Genomic DNA, 19560 nt, shown 5'->3' on the forward strand with positions numbered 1-19560 from the left:
TGTGGGAGAATCTATGGTTTTTTAGATGTGATGTACTTGAAGTAACAGCAAGCATTCAAGTGAAGAGAAATAGCAGCTTAAGGGTTGAGATTTTTGTTTAGGAAAAATAAGTCAAGGCTAGCATGTGGGCTAGTTTTTCTGTCAGTCAATAAGTAAGTGGGTGTCTGCCATGTGTCAGACACTATGCTTCATGCTGCAGATACTTGAATAAGACAGACATTGATCCTGCTCTCATGGACCTTAGAATCTGGTAAGAAAGGTAGATATTAACTAAATCATTGCAAATAATTAAACAATATAAAATGTGTAAAGAGAAGTATAGGGTGGCATGGAAATGTGTAATTGGTAAGTCTGATCTGGTCTGAGGGTCAGGGAAGACTGCCCTGTGGAAGTGAGGTTTAAGATGAAGATGAGCAGAAAATAGCTAGGCAAGGAGGGTTGAGGGGATGAACATTCCAGAGAGTCAAACAGCCTGTATGAGGGCAGAGGGAGCTACACTGTGACTGAAGTGGTAAAACAAGGAGAAAGCAACTGTGCCGAGGTCCAATTCAAATTCTGGAGGTGGGAAAGGATGGTGAGAGAAGGTATAAAGAGAAAGAGGGGCAGGCGAGACTTGGGGCAATACCTTTATTAAGGTGCCTGAGGAGACAGGCAGGCTTGCAAATGAGGAGACAGATAGAGAGAAGCACAGGGTAGTGGTAGAGGTGAAGGAAGGGGTTTTAGAGGGAGAGGAAAATAATAGCATCAAAATACGCCAAGCAACTCAGGAACAGAAGCATTGAAGAAAGGTCTAAAGTTTGACTGTAAAGGGCCTGGTGACCTTCAAAATTGTGGTTTGAATGGAAGGGTATAAGAGCCACAAATTGCTGACATAGAGGATGGAGTGGGTGGGGGGCAAACTGAGGCTGTGGGCTTAGACCACTAATTCTATGTTAATTTTCTATCAACATAGGGGGAGCCTGAGTATGTTCAAACTGTGTCATTGGAGAACAGTCAGTGATTCGGTAAAGATGTTTTCCCAAACAGGGTGTTCGCATATGCAGTTTTAAATTGTTTAGTGATTTCTTTTCTTTGTCTTTGCTATTTTGTTACTTTACCATGAAATACTATGCCATCTTTCCCTACAATTTATCTATTACGTAATATGGGAGTATCTGGTTATAGGATTTATTTTTGTGGTATTGACAATTTTTGAAAACAGGTTCAAGTAGTAAATAGTGGTAGATTCAAAATTATTAAATCTAGTTGTTTTTATTCTCCAAAATATCATTCTCTCTGCTTTTTTTGGCTCTCTCCTACATGTTACCCAGAGGTTGTTCTAAGCCAGTAATTTTAAGCTAGTTGCCAGACAGAGTCACCCGCAGGGCCTAAAATATTAAAGATACAGTGGTGGTATCTTAAGCCTACTTAATCAGACCTTTCAGGGCATCTGGACTTTCACAAATCTTTGCAGGTTATTCTGATGGGAGCTAGGATTAAGAACACTGTTTTAGGTCTTTCTTCATTACCCAAACTATCTCTGTTGTCCCAGATCTACAGGCTGCTATAGATCAGATTCTGCTCACCTTCAGATTTACCCATCATTCAATGTGGACTTTAACTTCCCCAAATGATAAGGTTTCTGAGGGCTAATGCCTTGCCTTATTCGTTCTACCATCCCCAGAGCTCTGCACAGCTACCTGAAGCTGAGTACGTATACTCAGAAAACGTCTGTCAACCTAAACTTCCTCAAAATGTCTCTTGTATCTGTAACCACTCTTGCCCTTTATGCTTCTCTCTCAGAAACCAAGTGTCAGTCTTCAAAAGCAAGCCTCCACTTTGTGTTTGTCTCATCTCCTCCCCCTACCTCTAGGATCCTGCTTTACCAGTTAGCCTCCTTCATTCTTGTAACTTCTAGCGCTCCCTCTTTCTGTCTACAAATATGCTATGTTCTCCTCTCTTCTTAAATACCCTCTCAGTCCTCATAGTTCCAGATATTGCCCCATGTCTCTCTTTCAGGTTTGACATGAAAGGATAAAGCCACTGTCCCATTCTCCCATACCTTGAAGGTCAAACTTCTTGAAAGAGCAAGTCTACATTTGTTGACAATTGCTTCTGCTTGGCCCCTTGCAGTCTGTTCTGCCCCTCCCACTGTACTATAACACTACTTTCTTACAGCTCCTAAATGTCTCTGATGACCTTGTTAGCAAATCATAAAGCCTCTTAGTCCTTACTTTAAGACTTTTCATACATGATTTGACCTTGATTATTTCTGTCTTGAAATCTCTTTCCCTGGCTTCAAGACACTGCATTTACTTTCTACTTTTCCTCATCATTTCTGCTAACTTCACTTCCTCCAACAGATCCCTAATTTTAAATGTTTTCAAGACTCTGGTTGTGGCCTCTTCTCTAATTTCCACAGAGACAGCAATTTGGCAGCCCATGGGCTGGATCTGGCTTGAAGAGACTTTTGACTGGTTCATGTAATATTTTTAAAAATTTGAATTTGTTGCCAATATTTTTAAATTGGGAGATTTTACCCAAAAACCCTGAGATAGCGTCTAGGGTTGCTGTGAGGATTAAGCTAAATGATGTATATAAAGCACTTAATACTGTGTCTGAATTTTACAAACATTAAAAAAAAACCGTATCAATAATTATTTTGCAGTTTCCAAAGCTCTTTCATAGATATTATTTTATAGCTTATTTAATTGGCCCCTACAGATCGACTTTTTGGTTGTTTCTAGTTTTTTTTCTTGGAATTAAAAACTATGCTGGAATTAATATCCTAGAACATAAGGCATACCTTGGAGATATTGTGGGTTCAGTTCCAGACCACCACAATAAAGTGAATATTGCAATAAAGCGAGTCACACAAACTTTTTGGTTTCCCAGTGCATATAAAAGTTATGTCTACACTATACTGTAGTCTATTAAGTATGCAATAGCATTATGTCTAAAAAACAATGTACGTACCTTAATTTAAAAACGCTATTACTAAAAAATGTTAACCATCATCTGACAACACAGGGTTGCCACAAAACTTCAATTTGTAAAAAACTTAGTAAAGTGAAGCACAGTAAAAGGAGGTATGTCTGTATCTTTGTATATTTGATATGCATATATATTCATGATCTGTCCACTGAACACACTGACCCTTGTGATCACTGATACACATTTGTACAACATCTTCCATGAGTTAGGGAACAAATCTGTCTTCATTAACTAGTTTTGGACTATGTGATGGTAACTGCCTCAAAAAAATTAGCCCAACAATATGGCTTTTATTAATACTGTGTCCTAATAAAATGATGCAGACTTTGTGACTATCGTCACACACACAAAAATTATTCCCAGAAATATGGTTTTTATTAGCATTGTGTCCTATCTATATTTCTTTTCCAAATAGCTAATTAGTTCTCCTAGTATCATTTATCAGTGGTATAAATAATCATCCTTCCCCTTACGAATTTAAATGACCACTGTCATCAGATACTAAATTCCCATATGTGTAGATAAAGCAGCTGAGGTTCAGAGAGTAATCTGTGCAAGATTACAGAGGTAATAAATGGAAGAGCCAAAATGTTAGTTGATTTTCTTACTCTAATTTTGGTGTTTTTTTTCTATTTTGTCTCTGCTAAAACTTTGGGTTTTTACCCAATATTTTGTTTACTGAACACCTAATTAGGTGTTGCCTGCTACTAAATTAATGTATTTTAAAACATAAATCACTTTCATAAAGTGTAAGAACACGAAATATATGTTGTGATACCAGGATCAATTGTTGACATTATTATGTTAAAAAAAGTAAGTATTCTTGTGTTTCTTTGTACTTACTTTAATTTTCTTGTATAGTGACATATATAATATATATTGCAAAGTGTATGATATATGTGCATTTTAAAGAACAATTATACAGTGAATATCTATGTAAATTAAGACATAGACTGTTGCCAATCCTTCCTCAATTGTAGCTCCCAAACTTTGCTCTAAAGGTAGCCATTATCTTTTGGGATAATCATTCTCTTTGGGGTACAATCATTCCCTGTTTTTTTTTTACATTTTACCATGTACATATGTAGTCCCTAACAATAAAACTTATTTTGCCTTTTTTTTTTGGTATTGTGCATAAATGGAATCATACTATGTATATTATTTTATAACTACATTTATTTACTCAGTATTATGTTTGAGATTTAGCTATATTTAAGTTTGTAGCTGCTGTTCATTAATATAAATAATTTTTATCATACAATTTCAGATGTTTACAAAATAGTTTTTTTCCCCTGGAAAAATTCTGGTGCAGAAATAACAAATATGATTTAAAATAAAAAATTTCTTACTTTGCATTTCAGTTTCTTTCCTTTTTTGGAGGCAAGGATCATGTTAATTGAAATATTAAGCTATGAGACAGATGAAGGAGATAGTTTTAATTTTAAAAGGCATGTTTCATTTTATATTGCCAAAATGGCAAACATTTATTTTGCTTTTCTCTTCTCTTTCCATAGGAAAATACATTTGTCTCAGGGAAAAAATCCTGAAATCATTATGGGAGACTAGATTTATAGCAAAAGCTGAAACTATCTTTTTTTTAGCCCTGGTCTTTCTTCAGATCTAGTATATTCCCTCCAGATACATGTTCTCTGCACATAAAAGTACTTTTATTTGGAATGTTCTCCTCTCATTCTCTTTCTTATTATCAGCTTCTTGTTCATTGGGCCATGTATTAATCACCTATTACTGCATAATAAATTACCCCCTAACAAATATTTATACTCTCACAGTGAGCCAAGAGTGAGGGAGAGAGAAAACACCAGGATAGAAGCCACAGTCTGTTTATAACTTAATCTTGGCAGTGACATTCTATCACTTCTGCTGTATTCTATTTGTTAGCAGTGAGTTAGTAAATCCAGCCCACACTCAAGAGAAGGGGATTTTACAAAGACACGAATACCAGGAAGGGGGAACAGTAGGAGCCATCTTAGAGGCTGCCTACCATGCCTCAGTACTAGGATAAGTTACTCAAGGTACATTTTATGTACTTTTCATTTATTGCTATTGCAATTTCACATAATTATTTGATTATTTGGTTAATGTGTATTGTCCCCATTAGATTGAAAGCTCCATGATAAATGGGCATTTATTGAGTGCTTAGCTATTGTAATTGAATAAATAAATATTATTAATGCAGCTTCCAGCTTCCCTCCACCAGTCCAAAAGCTCTTATATATGTCATAGGTGGTCACTAAGATACCATCTCAATGAAAGCTAGTGAAAGAAGGCAGAAAAAAACCTATTTCTTTTCTTCCAAAATTTCTCGTAAAATTAGTGCATTACTTTTCAGGTAGCTTTAGTAGAGAAAAATATCACATGAGTCTGTTATTCCAACTATTCCTGTTTCCTATTTAGAAAATAAAATTGGGGGGAAAATTGGCTATGCTTTCAATTATTCTTACAGGGGTGGGAGTACTTTTAAATTATATATCAGAAAAAAAATTGTAAATTAGGATCCCTTCCCCCAAAGTTACAAAGTTTATGGATTTTCTGGCCAATTATCATGGACTTCCACTAGTTCCCAACATGAAAATCATTGCATTAGAGGCAGAAATAGAATTAGACTATTTGGATGACAATTCATCTTATTTTCAGGACCTCTAAAGAAAACAATTCAATGTCTCTTCTTGCTTGAATCCATTCATAACTCTAAAAACTGTTGGGAAATAATACTTTTATGTCTAACCTATATCCACAATATGCAGTTTTATAAAACACAATACAAACATACAAACTAAAATGTTAAGGTTGATATTTTAAGCTTTCTGGAGCCAAAAAGTTATAGTAAAGTTTTCTATACTGTATTTACTTCACCATACTGGTGATTAGAAAAAGTTATGTGCTCAGTATAACTAAATAAAGTTCTTCTGGCAATGTAATTTTAATTTTCTTTGTGTGATTAAGATCTCAGTCTCAGAGTTGCACTTATTTTAAATGAAACTTGAATCTTTAGGAGAGATGTACGGTTTCCTTTTTACTGGGTTTAAAACCTCAGTTTGTAATGTTCGTTGGATACCTTTCACTAGTTATTCCTTACTTATTAAGTAAGGATGACAGTCTATGTTTTGCAGAGGAGAGAACTAGAGTAAATAAATTCATTTAATTATTTATAATGATTCAGGGAAGAAGCAGAGTAAGAAGTAAAACTCGTATCTCTCATATTTTCCTGCCATTGCTTAATCCAAAATCATCCAGTTCTGTATTTATTATAACTTGCAGAGTTTTGAAGTTTGAAAGCTTGAAACACCAAATATTTTCCTTGTGTAAAATATCAGAATATTCCCACAGATTTCAGTGTATTGAAATATATCCAATATATTTCAATGTATTCTATGTTCCTTCTTTTAAAGAGTTGATAGTAAGTTCATTAAATGTTAAATAACAATAAAGATGACAAGATGCAAAGACCATAATAAGCAATAAGAATGACTTCTAATTAGTTCAATACTAGCATAGAAGCCTCAAGTTTTGGAGAGAAATATCAGAAGACATGTAAAAATAAAGCTATTCTACATTATTCTCTTTTACAGCTATATGGTCATTTTATTAGAGCATAGCCAGATACTTTAAGCTACAGTTTTGCTTCAATTTTAGAATTCTTATAGCTTAAAATTCATTTGATCAGACTCCTTACTGCTTGTTTGTATTCTCCCAAAACCTTGCCAATGAATGAAAGGGCAGAAAAATCTTTAATTTTTTGTTTTCCATCTTCATACATTAGAAATAATAATCTAAGTCACTATACTGACTATTTAAGTATGGCATAATCCATGTTCTATTTTGGTTAATAACAGTTACTGAATCAGAGGTTTTTATTGAGAATGGTGAAATTATCAGAAATGCCTATCTCTAACTTTTTTAGTCAGTAGAGCCCAGCAGAGCACAGGATTTTACAATAGATAAAAACTGTTAAGTAGCACAAGAAAACCATGCGCTGTTTCTGAGAGCCTTTTTCACTCACTGGAGGAAGCCTTTGGAGTATGGGTTTGCACAGTCAATGCCTATACAGTGTCTATTGTGTGGGTGGTATATGCTTGCTCAGGCATATGACAAGGACGATTTGGGAAAGAAAACTCAAAGCGAGTGCTCAAAGTGACTAAGAGGTTTCATTAGTAGTCAAATCACAAAACATCTTACTTCTACTGATGATTTTGACTTAGATGGAAAAGGGTTTTTTTAGACATTATTTTCAGCACCAAGCGTTTTTCATTTGTATTTTCTTCTATGTTTATTTGTGTAGATGCATGTTCTAATATTATGTGTGTTACAACCTGATGTTTCTGATATTATTTTTAACTAAATCTAGGGATAATTTATGTACAATTAACTGCGTCCATTTAAAAGGTACATTTTGATGAGGTTTGACAGTTGTATATACCTGTGATCATCATCACAAACAAGATACAAAACATTTCCATCATTCCCAAAATATTCCTCCATGTATATTGGTAGTCCATCCTTGTCTTCATTCCCATATCTTCAGGCAACCACTGATCTGCCGTTTGTCACCATAAATTAGTTAGCATTTTACATTAGTAGTACTCTTTTGTGTAGTGTGTAGTGTACTCTTTTGTGTCTGCCTTATTTCACTCAAGGGAATGATTTTGAGATTCAATGTTGTGTGTATTCCTTTTCATTGCTGAATAGTATCCCATTGTATGGATAACTAATCTATCTATTTGCTGACTGGCATTTGGGTTGTTTCTAGCTTCTGGTTATTTGTGAATGAAGCTGCTATGAACATTCATGCACAAGTCTTTGTGTGGACATATGTTTTTATTTCTCCTGGGTAAATACTTAGGATTGGAATGGTGAGGTTATATGTGGGCATATGTTTGACTTTTGAAAAACTGCCAGAAATTTTCTAGTGTAGTTATACTGTTTTACATTCCCATTTATAATGTGCGAGAGTTCCAATTGCTTCACATTCTTGCCAATATATATTATCAGTCTTTTTAACTTTAGCCATACTTACAGGTGTGTAATCATTATCTCACTGTGATTTAAATCTGTATTTCCTCTACGATTACTAATGTTGAACATCTTTTTGTGTATTTATTGGCAATTTGAATATCTTATTGGTGAAGTGTCTGTTCAAGTCATTTGCCTGTTTTTTAATATTGATTTTTAAAATTACTGAATTGTAAAAGTTCTTCACATATTCTACATAGCAGTCTTTTGTTAAATACATGTATTATAAATACTTTCTCCTAATCTGTGGTTTCCCTTTTCATTTTCTGAATGTTCTTTTTCAAAGAGCAAAAGTTTTAAATTTTGATAATGTCCAGTTTATCAAATTTTATTTCATGGTTTGTTATTTTGTATTATAAGAAATCTTTGTATATGCCAAAGTCACAGAGATTATCTCCTATGTTTTCTTCTAGAAGTATTACAGTCTCAGCTTTGTACATTTAAGTCAATAATCAAATTTAAGGTAATTTTTTGGGTATGCTATTAAGTAGTGGTTAAAGTTCTTTTTTTCGTCTTACATACGGATATCTAGTTGTTCCACCATCAGTTGTAAAAAAGACTTTTCTTTTCCTTTTAAATTGCCTTAACATTTTTGGTGATAATCAATAGACCACAAATGTGTGAGTCTATTTCCGGACTCTCTATTCCGCTCTATTGAAGTATGTGCCTATCCTTTAGCCAATGCCAGACTGCCTTGATCGGTGCAGCTTCAGAGTAAAGCTTGAACTTAGGTAATATGAGTCTCCCAGTCTTATTCATTTATTAACTGTTGCTTTGGCTATTGTAGGTTTGCACTCCCATATAAATTTCAGCTTCTTAATTTTCACAGAAAAGGCTACTAGATTTTTTTTTAAATTTATTTATTTATTTTTGGCTGTGTTGGGTCTTCGTTGCTGCGTGCAGGCTTTCTCTAGCTGTGGCGAGTGGGGGCTGCTCTTCGTTGCGGTGCGCGGGCTTCATTGCGGTGGCTTCACTTGTTGCGGAGCATGGGCTCTAGGCACGCGGGCTTCAGTAGTTGTGGCATGTGGGCTCAGTCGTTGTGGCTCGTAGGCTCTAGAGCGCAGGCTCAGTAGTTGCGGTGCACGGGCTTATTTGCTCCGTGGCATGTGGGATCTTCCCGGCCCAGGGCTCGAACCTGTGACCCCTGCATTGGCAGGTGGATTCTCACCCACTGTGCCACCAGGGAAGCCCGGGGCTACTAGATTTTAATTAAGACTGTGTTGAATCTGTAGACCAATTTGAGGAGAGTTGACCTCTTGAGTCTTTCCATCCAAGAACAAATATTTATCTCCATCTATATAGGTATTCTTTAATTTATCTCAGTAATATATTTTGTAGTTTTCAGTGTATAAGCCTTGTGCATCTTTTGTTAAATTTATTCCTAAGTTTTTTCTTTTACATTACTATAAATAGAATTGATGTAAAAATTTTATTTTCTAATTATGTGTTGCTAGTATATAAAAATATATTTTTTTAAAATATTATTTTAATACTATGACCTTGCTAATTTCAATTAATTCTAGGAGCTGTTTTATAGATTTCTAACAATCATGTCATCTGCAAATAAAGACAGTTTTATGTTTCTGTTTCTGATCTATATGCCTTTTTTTTCTCTTGCTTTATTGCAATTGCTAGAACCTGTAGTACAAAATTGAAAAGAAGTAAGAGCAGAAATTCTTGCTTTGTTCTTGATTTTAGAGGGGAAATATTTCGTTATTAGTATGATGTTAGCTATAGGATTTTCATAGATGCTCTTTAACTGTTTGAGGAAGTTTATTTCTATTCCTAGAGTTTTAAAAATCGTGAATGCATGGTGAGTTCTGTCAAACGCTTTTTCTACATCTGCTGAAATGATCATATGTTTTTTCTCCCTTATTGTGTTAATGTGGTCAATTTCATTGATTTTTGAGTATTCAATCCACATGCATTCTTGAGAGAAACCTTATATGATCATGTTGTATTACAAGTGCTAGATTTGATTTGTTAATACTTTGTGAAAAATTTTTGTGTCTTAAAGTTTTTAAGGGTTACTGCTGTCTCCTTCTTATTTGTAATGTGTTTGCCTGGTTTTGGTGAACAGTTTATTCTACACTCATAAAATGAGTAGGGAAGTGTTCCCTCCTTGTGTATTTTCTGAAGGGAGTTTGTGTGTAGAACTGATATTTCTTCTTTATTAAATGTTTGCTTAAATTTGTCAGTGTAACCAATCTGACGGGAAGATTTTTATCAACAAATTTAATTTCTTTAATAAGTATAAGGCTTTTCAGATTATCAATTTAATCCCAAATGAGGTTTGAAAGCTGTGTCTTTCAATGAATTTGTCCATTTCATCTGTTACTGAATTTGATTAGCATAAAGTAGTTAATATTTGCTTGTTATTCTTTTCATGAATGTAGTATCTATGTTAACGTCCCTTCTTTCATTCCTGATATTTGTGTTCTGTTTTTTTCTTGATAAATATGGCTATTGGTTTATAAATATTGAAGAACTTTTCAAAGAACCAGCTTTTTTTTTTCTTTTTTTTTTTTGTCACGCCACGGCTTGCAGGATCTTAGTTCCCCGACCAGGGATTGAATCCGGCCCCTGGTAGTGAAAGCACCGAGTCCTAACCACTGGACCACCAGGAAACTCCCAAAGAACCAGCTTTTGATTTTGCTAATTTTTGTCTTGCTTGTTTTCTGTTTTGTTGATTTCTGCTCTTCCTTTTATTATTTTCTTCTTTCTCTTTTGTTTTTAGCTTCTTCAAGTGGATTTTAGATATTTCTTGTTTTGTAATTAGTATTTAAAGCTATTAATTTTTCTGTAAGCATTGCTTTAGCTGCATATCACAAAATGTGATACTGTATACACTTTTATCTGTCCCTCTTCTTTCACTTAGCAATATGCCCTGGAGATCACTCCATAATAGTAATATAAAGATATCTCTCATTCTTTTTAGTAGTTTCATTATACTTCATTTTGTGGATGTCCCATAATTTAGACAACTAGTTCCCTATGGGTGGCTATTTGGGTTATTTCTAAAAGCCTTGCTATTACAATGTTGTGATGACGAGTCTTCTGTATATATATATTTTCATACTGTTGCCTGCATATCTTTGGGATAGATTCTGAGAAGTGATATGGCTGCGTCAAAAGGAAAATGCATATGTAACTTTGCTATTTACTGTCATATTTTCCATTATCGAATCGGTAACATTTTACATTCCCACCAGCAGTATATTGGCATGCCTATCTCTCTACAGTTGTGCAAAACAGAGTATGTTGTCAAACTTTTGGGTTTTGACTATCTTATTGGTGAGAAATGGCATTTCTGCATAGTTTTAATTTGCGTTTCTTTTACATAAATGATGCTGTGCTTCTTTCTAAATGACTAAGAGACATGTATACTTCTTTTTCTGTAAACTAACTTTCCGTATCTTTAGCCCAGCTTGCTATAGGGTTGTGTTGACCTTTATTTTTAACCCACCTTGAGCCAGCCACATGCCAGGAAGCTGTGCAAATCACTCTTTTAAGCACTGAGGATGAAGAATGAACAACATAGATGAAAATCCCTGCCCTCCTGGAGCTTACAATCTTGTGAGGGAGTGGTGGGTTCGGCCCATGAATTTTGGCAATTGTCTCAAATCTTCCTCCTTAGCTTAACTATTCCCATTCAGATCCAGCATTCATAATGCTTGTATCCATGTGCCATTATAATCCTGATTTTATGGACTTGCCTTTTGATGTGCTCTTTCAGACCGTTGTCTATCAGTATTTCTTCAGAAACATGGCTTGGACTTTCTTCTCCAACTCTCTCAATTTGGGTTAATTTGGGTAGTGTATTTATCCTGGTATACTTCTTAGGATCCAACCCTTGGTTCCTACTCACTGCAGGAAGAACTACTCGCACGAAAATAATTGGGCAATTGGAGCAGCTTACAAGTTGGGCGGCCTTGGCCAAATTGCTTCATCACTGTGAATATATATTTCTTCATCTCTAAAATGAGGATGATAATACCTGTCAATGGGAGAGACTAAAATGAATAACATGTGCAAATTACCAAAAATCTGTTTCTAACGTGAGTGTTCAAAAATTATTATTTATCAATGTTTTGTAAAAGAAAATGGTAGCTAAGAGAAGTAGTGTATTCAAAATTTCTCCAGAAAAACACTGTGCACTGAATTTTACTGTAAAATGTTTCTCTTTGCTGGACAGATACGTCCATTGTAGATGCATTAGAAGTGTATCATTTCCTCGTGAAAACTTTTAGGAGTGTTGTGTCTTCCACAGTTAGAGCCCGCCAAGATCCAACCTCAATTCTAATCACACATCCAGTTTTTCTCACATAATGGCAATACAATACATAATGTGTAGTTCCTTGAAGATCCCATGGCTTCATGCCTTCTTCTAAATGTCATTCTTTGTGCAATTTTCTTTTTCCTTCTACCTTCCTGGAAAACTGATCTTCTAAGATCCAGCTCAAATATCATCTATTGTAGAGTCTTTCCTAATCTCTTACTACTGCACTCTTAGAATGAAACATCTCTTTTTATCTTCTGGACATTATGTATACTGCTATCATCATACCAACAACTTTATGTTATTATTGTTTACATAGCTAATTTCTCGCCTGGACCTTAGGCTCATGGAGGGAAGAAGGTATTGTTTATTATGATGTCTCTATGCCTAGTGAGTATTTGCCAGGAGTTGATACCCTAAAAATGCTTATTCTCACTTAGAGCTCACCTGATAAAATTTGAACTTAATAGACAGTTGTCTATGTGATGTGATCTCAACAATGTTTAGGAAGCTCCTTTTTTTGCTCTATACCAGCATCCAACCAACACATCACTTCTAAACTTCTTCTACCTCATCACTGGTGCCTGAAAAAATCTGTACCAGATAGTACAACACTTTTTCACAATTGGAGATAGATTAAATGCGTATAAGCCTGGGAGAAGAAATACTTTGACTTGAATATAAAGACAGGAGGGTGGTAAGGGGCACTCTGGACTGAAAGTAGGGGTATGCCAAACAGGTAGGAAGATCAAGTCAAAAGGTCATACTGAGACAAATTTTTCTGAGACTTTTGCTTGCCTGTCATAATTTACATTATTTATTGGCAACTGCAACCCTAAAATAGCCCAAAGGATGTGAAAAAAATGTGATTTTAGGTAGGAGTCAGAAATACTAATGCATATTCCTCTCTTTACTCCATATATCTTTTCAGAATGCATAAGTGCAGTAATGGAAGATCTTGTTACATCAAACAACTCATTAATGCAGGAGATGGGCAAGGACAATTACAGTTGGGGTAATGCTCACCTTTTAATGATAATATTAATAGAAGAATGCTTGATGCTTGTATAGTTTTTATGTATAGTTTTACTTTTTAACCCCAAGGTAGGTGTATTAGTCAGGGTTCCTGAGAGAAACAGAACAGGATGTACATGTGTGTTGGGCATACATCCTGTAGAGAGAGATTCAGAGAGAGATAGAGAGAGAGAGGTTGTGTTACTTTAAGGAATCGGCTCACACGATTGCAGAGGCTTGGCAAGTCCAAAATATGCAGGGTAGGCCAGCAGGCTAGAGACCCAGGGAAGAGTTGCAGTTTGAGTCTGAAGGCAGACTGCTGGCAGAATTCCCTTTCCCAGAAGGTTAGTCTTTTTCTATTAAAACCTTCAACTGATTGGATGAGACCCACCTACATTATGGAGGGTAATTTACTTTACTCAAAGTCTACTGATAAAAGATACCTTCACAGAAAAATCTCAAATAATGTTTGACCAAGTACCTGGGTACTGTGCCCTAGCCAAGTTGTCACAGAAAATTAACCGTCACAGTAGAAAAATGGGGAAGAAAGAGGGATGAACTATTCTTCTCAATTCTGGTTTCCAAATTCTTGAGAATGTACTCTGATTTGTCCTGCTGGGTGAGGTGCCTACCACTGGACCAGACAATTTTAATCAGGGTGTGGCATCTGGAAGGACTATCATCAGCCCAGATCATGTGAGGTGCCCATGATGGACGAATCCATTATGGCTAGGGAACGGGTGGAGGCTGCGTTACCTTGTACAGAATAGTTTTACATATAAAATGAGGTGTCACATAAATGGGGAATCATTGATTAACAGCTTATAAATGTAATTTTCAAATGTTCACATGTTTTTTTCCATATAGTGATGGAACAGCTTCTAATTTCTCTTTTTCAAGGATTTTTGTGTAATTTTAGTTATGGTTCATTGATTTTCCATTATGTTGTATACAAGCTCTTGTGGAGAAATAATAGTTTTCACTCCATTTAAATATCTAAGATTGATTTCACCTACTTTCCTCTGAATATTTTCTAGCTTCAACAATTACTTCATCTATGGACAGAAAGCAGAGCACTGTAACACCTCCTGCAGAAGGTAGTATGCTGTTTTTGGTTTTTGTTTGTTTGTTTGTTTTTTTGAGGCCAGTACTGAAGCATGGAATGTTGAGCTTCCTTAGAAACATAGTCGATGGTCTGGACCAAGTGCCAGCCTCGTGCCCAGTTGAAGAATATGGTGATCTGAATGCTGTGGGATGAGGGACCTGAATGACCTCACCCATCTACCCCTAAAACAGTTCAATTCCACTGGAAGACTGTGGAGCTTTCTCTATCAGGCACTGTGCTGGGCTTTGTGGGGAACATAAAGATGAGCAAGATGAGCAAGACGATCAGAGAGCCCCCAGGGAGCTCAGTTTTGTGGGGGAACCCCGACAGGAGCACAGTTATCACACAGGCAGAGGAGGTAAGCACTCACATCGAGTGTACCAGGAGTGTACGGAGGGAGTGATTAAGCACCAAGGCTTAGAGAAGGCCTCACAGATGATGTAGCATGTGAATCAGGTCTTAAAGGTAGAGTATCTTAATAGAAAAAGAGCATCGCGTAGGGCACCTTAGAGAGTGAAAACGATGTGAGAAATGACATAGAAATGGAATTGTGCTCGGTGCTTTTTTCTGCAGTTTGGGGGAATGTAGTGGGTGATAAGATTGCAAAGTGAGTCAATGTGAAAACGAGGGCTTTCAAAGCCAATACGAAGACATTTAAACTTATTCTTCAGGCAGTGAGAGATCTCTGGAGGGTTTTAGAGTTGAGGGAATCACATCTGTGTTGCAGAATGATGTACTGGCTGCAGTGTAAGGTATGAACTGAAAGGAGAAGAGTTTTGAGACAGAGAAAGAAGTTAGGAGGCCTTTGCAGCAATCCAGGTACATGGCAATGAGGACTTAATCTAGGTTATGGTTGTGAGAAAAGAAAGGAAATGCCCCAAAGCTAATAAGAATTTGTCAGTGTGCATAAGGCTGGATGAGACTGGAAGATATTTGTAGACAAAGGATGCAGAAAAGATGGGATGTGACTGCTGGTTTGGGAGCAGAGATGAGAATCTACTATCTTCTCAGTGAAGCAAGAAGTGAAATCACCCTAGCTGATCACAGGAGCATATGGAGAATATATCTGTCAGACAGGTGCCAAACCCACTGAGTGTTGTAGAGGTACTGGCCATTGTGTAACTTATCACAACAGGTATGAAAAAGGAAAAAAGAGGATGAAGAAAGGGTGAAAAAATAACAATAACATAAGAACTATCATTATAGGTGTAGGGTGATTGACTGAAGTTTATAGAATGTAGGAAGGTGAAAGAACAGAGACTATCTGCAGTGCTTGGAATCCTCACCATCAGAGTTACTTCTTTGGATACTGAGCCCCTGTTCAAATACATGTTTATTTGATTAGCACAAACTTTCTTTTACAAAAATGAGTCAGATATTGAGGTTAAATATTAGGCAAAACATTAAAGCCTTATACTGCTTATAAGCTAAACTTCCAAATCCCAAGAACACCAGGACATTCACAACTTGCTGTCTCGCCAGTCTCTTATTTTTCTGGTTTTATCTTAATCACGATTCCCTTATGCACATATATGCTTCCCACACCCAACCTCTAGCAGTTCTCTCACAAGCCATGTTCTTGCTTCTCTCCAAGCCTTTGCCAAATTGGAGTTTCTCACTATGAGGGGATGCCACTTGGAGTGATGGAAAGAGCATGGATTTACCTGCCCTCTTAGATCTGCATTAAAATCCTCCCTCTTCCTTCATCTAGTAATATGATCTTTATTTGGCCATGAAATGCAAAGGGTTGAGTACATCACAGAGGAGGCAGATGGCACGAAAAGAGGAGAGGAGAAATATTAAATGCAAAGTTTAGAAAAAATAAGCTTCATCCACATAAAAATTTTGCCATACCACAGCTGGTTCTGTTCATGTTAAACTGATGAAATCAATGACACTCTCCTTTGTTACAGGTGACTTGTGACAGATACACCTAATCACCTGTCAGCAAACCCCTTTCTGTCAGGGACACATGTCAGCTTATGGGAAAGTGTGAGCTTCTACATTAGGAGATACTTGCCGGTCTTAATTTGTACTTTAAAATATGGAAAAATAGGTCAATGCTATATTTAATACTGATAATAATATTGAACGTATGGAAACAAAATCTGTGAGCAAGGTTCACAGCAAACTGTCAGGGAGTATATGTGTGAATGAATAGGAAGGAAGAGGAACTCATTGAAAGGCCATATTTGATACTATTACATGCTTGCAATAAAATTCTTTTTATAGAAAATTTACAGAGGAAAATAATCCTTGTTTTTGCATTGATTTGTATTTATATACTATAGTACTTTTTTTCTAGAAAAATACTTCTAAGCATCTCTTACCACTTGGCATCATCATTTTTCATTTTTGTGAGGTGGTCCAACTAAAGAAATTACAGATTATTTTAAAATCTGTTTATTTATTTATTTATTTTTATTAGTTAATTTTTATTGGATTATAGTTGCTTTACAATGTTGTGTTAGCTTCTACTGTACATCAAAATGAATCAGCCATACATATACATATATCCCCTCCCTTTTGGATTTCCCTCTCATTTAGGACACCACAGTGCATTAAGCAGAGTTCCCTGTGCTTTACAATATGTTCCCATCAGCTGTCTATTTTATACATAGTATCAATAGTATATATGTGTCAATCCCAATCTCCCAATTCCTCCCACCCCACCCCTTTCCCCCTTGGTATCCAAACATTTGTTCTCTACCTCTGTATTTCTATTTCTGCTTTGCAAATAAGGTCATCTATACCATTTTTCTAGATTCCACATATATGCATTAATATATGATATTTATTTTTCTCTTTCTGACTTACTTCACTCTGTATGACACTCTCTAGGTCCACCCATGTCTCCACAAATGACCCAATTTCGTTCCTTTTTATGGCTGAGTAATATTCAATTGTATATATGTACCACATCTTCTTTATCCATTCCTCTGTTGATGGACATTTAGGCTGCTTCCATGTCCTGGCTATTGTAAATAGTGCTGCTATGAACATTGGGGAGCATGTGTCTTTTTGAATTATGGTTTTCTCTGGGTATGTGCTCAGTAGTGGGATTGCTGGGTCATATGGTAGTTCTATTTTTAGTTTTTTAAGGAAGCTTCATATTATTTTCCATAGTGGCTGTATCAATTTTCATTCCCACCAACAGTGTAAGAGGGTTCTCTTTTCTCCACACCCTCTCCAGAAATTACTGTTTGTAGATTTTTTGATGATGACCATTCTGACCGGTGTGAAGTGATACCTCATCGTAGTTTTGATTTGCATTTCTCTAATAATTAGTGATGTTGAGTATCTTTTCATGTGTTTGTCGGCCATCTGTACGTCTTCTTTGGAGAAATGTCTATGTAGGTCTTCCGCCCATTTTTGGATTGGGTTGTTTGTTTTTTTGATGTTGAGCTGCATGAGCTTCTTGTATGTTTGAAGATTAATCCTTTGTCAGTTGCTTCATCTGACATGGGAAATATTTTCTCCCATTCTGAGGGTTGTTTATTTGTCTTGTTTATGGTTTCCTTTGTTGTGCAAAAGCTTTTAAGTTTAATTAGGTCCCACTTGTTTATTTTTGTTTTTATTTCCACTACTCTAGAAGGTGGATCAAAAAAGATCTTGCTGCGATTTATGTCAAACATTGTTCTGCCTATGTTTTCCTCTAAGAGTTTGATAGTGTCTGGCCTTACATTTAGGTCTTTAATCCACTTTGAGTTTATTTTTGTGTATGGTGTTAGGGAGGGTTCTAATTTCATTCTTGTACATGTAGCTGTCCAGTTTTCCTAACACAACATTGTAAAGCAACTATACGCCAATAAAACTTAATTAATAAAAAAAAGAGTGAGATCGATGTAGGTATACTGATATGGTGATAGGTCTATTATATATCAACAAAAAAGCAAAAGACTTAGGACAATATACACAGTATGATATGCAATATACCTCTCCATTTATATATATATATATAAATTAAAATATGCATGTTTGTATGTAATACATACTTAAGTGTGCATATTTACATCTGAAAGACAGAGCAAGTGCTTTTCAGTGTTGTTTTGTAGACTTAGGAAGTACATCTGAGGTGTTAGGAAGAATAAAGGAAATTTTTATTCTTTACATAAATAAATAAAATCTGTTGATTTAACTGATTTTGTGATTCTCTGAATAAAAATTAAACAAAATAATTTCCAACTTGTTCAACCTGATTGCCATCTTAGCTATTTTTAATGAAAGTACCATATCTTTCCACATTTATGTTTGTCTGAATTGCCACCCTTAAGGATAGGTTTTTAGTTCTGATGTTACCGATTTTTCACTTTCATCAAAACTTAGGAGGAGAAAACCACATCACTAATTATTCCATTTTTTTTCCCCCTGAGGAGCATGAGTTGTATGATAAATCTAATAGTCTCTGAAGCCAAAAGATTAGATTTAGAAAACTGCCTTTGTCTTTTAATTTAGATTCTGCATTCTCATCTGTTTGTCTTATAGATATCAAATCTCCTGAATTAATTTCATAACACTTTAAACAATTTTGTCACATATATAATTCATGTTGTTTTCCTAATGATGCATAATACTGGAGGAAGTTGGTTAATCTTTGGATGGGTTTAATACTTTATGTATATTTCATGAATGTTAATTTCTTACGTAAGTCTAATATTTCTGGAATAAGACCACAGCAAAGTAATGTTCAAGTACAATTTCAGGTAATATGCTGTGAATATATTTTAACACTGAAATTCTATATCAAGCTTTTCTCTTATTATTCTCTGTGCTTGTGCATGTGTGTCTGTGTGTGTGTGTGTGTACAGTTAACACTTCACTATCAGTACTAGTGGGTACAAAGGCTGTGCTCTCTTGCCCTCCTGTGCTGTGGACAAGTATGCTGCTAACAACATGGGAAATAGTCCTCAGAGACAAGTTGCCCTGCTTCAGAGCCTTCAGGGGTGATACAAATGAGACCAAGGGAGGAAACTGTACCGACGAGAGAATAACCTGGGCCTCCAGACTTGATGAGAATCCTGCCCTTCAGATTGATCCAGTGGCCATCACTCATGATGGGTATTACAGGTGTCAAATGGTAACACCTGATGGGAATTTCCATCGTGGATATCACCTCCAAGTGTTAGGTAAGGAATGTCATATATTGTGGTGTTTCAGA

The 19560-nt window shown here is 35.8% G+C and overlaps 1 protein-coding gene across 2 annotated transcripts in view; it reads left to right on the top strand.

The window, feature by feature from the left end:
* The window catches only part of LOC137765744 (cell surface glycoprotein CD200 receptor 1-like), a 32075-nt gene that overhangs the window by 6605 nt on the left and 5910 nt on the right, over positions 1-19560 (top strand). The window contains exons 2-4 of one of the 2 annotated variants that reach the window (XM_068545531.1): positions 13215-13298; positions 14335-14394; positions 19211-19528. In XM_068545531.1, the coding sequence (XP_068401632.1) occupies positions 13215-13298; positions 14335-14394; positions 19211-19528 (462 nt within the window). The remainder of the gene's footprint in view (positions 1-13214; positions 13299-14334; positions 14395-19210; positions 19529-19560) is intronic. The other variant, XM_068545532.1, reaches the window with a different exon arrangement.

Source organism: Eschrichtius robustus, chromosome 6, assembly GCF_028021215.1.
Source record: "Eschrichtius robustus isolate mEscRob2 chromosome 6, mEscRob2.pri, whole genome shotgun sequence".
Taxonomy (NCBI): Eukaryota; Metazoa; Chordata; class Mammalia; order Artiodactyla; family Eschrichtiidae; genus Eschrichtius; species Eschrichtius robustus.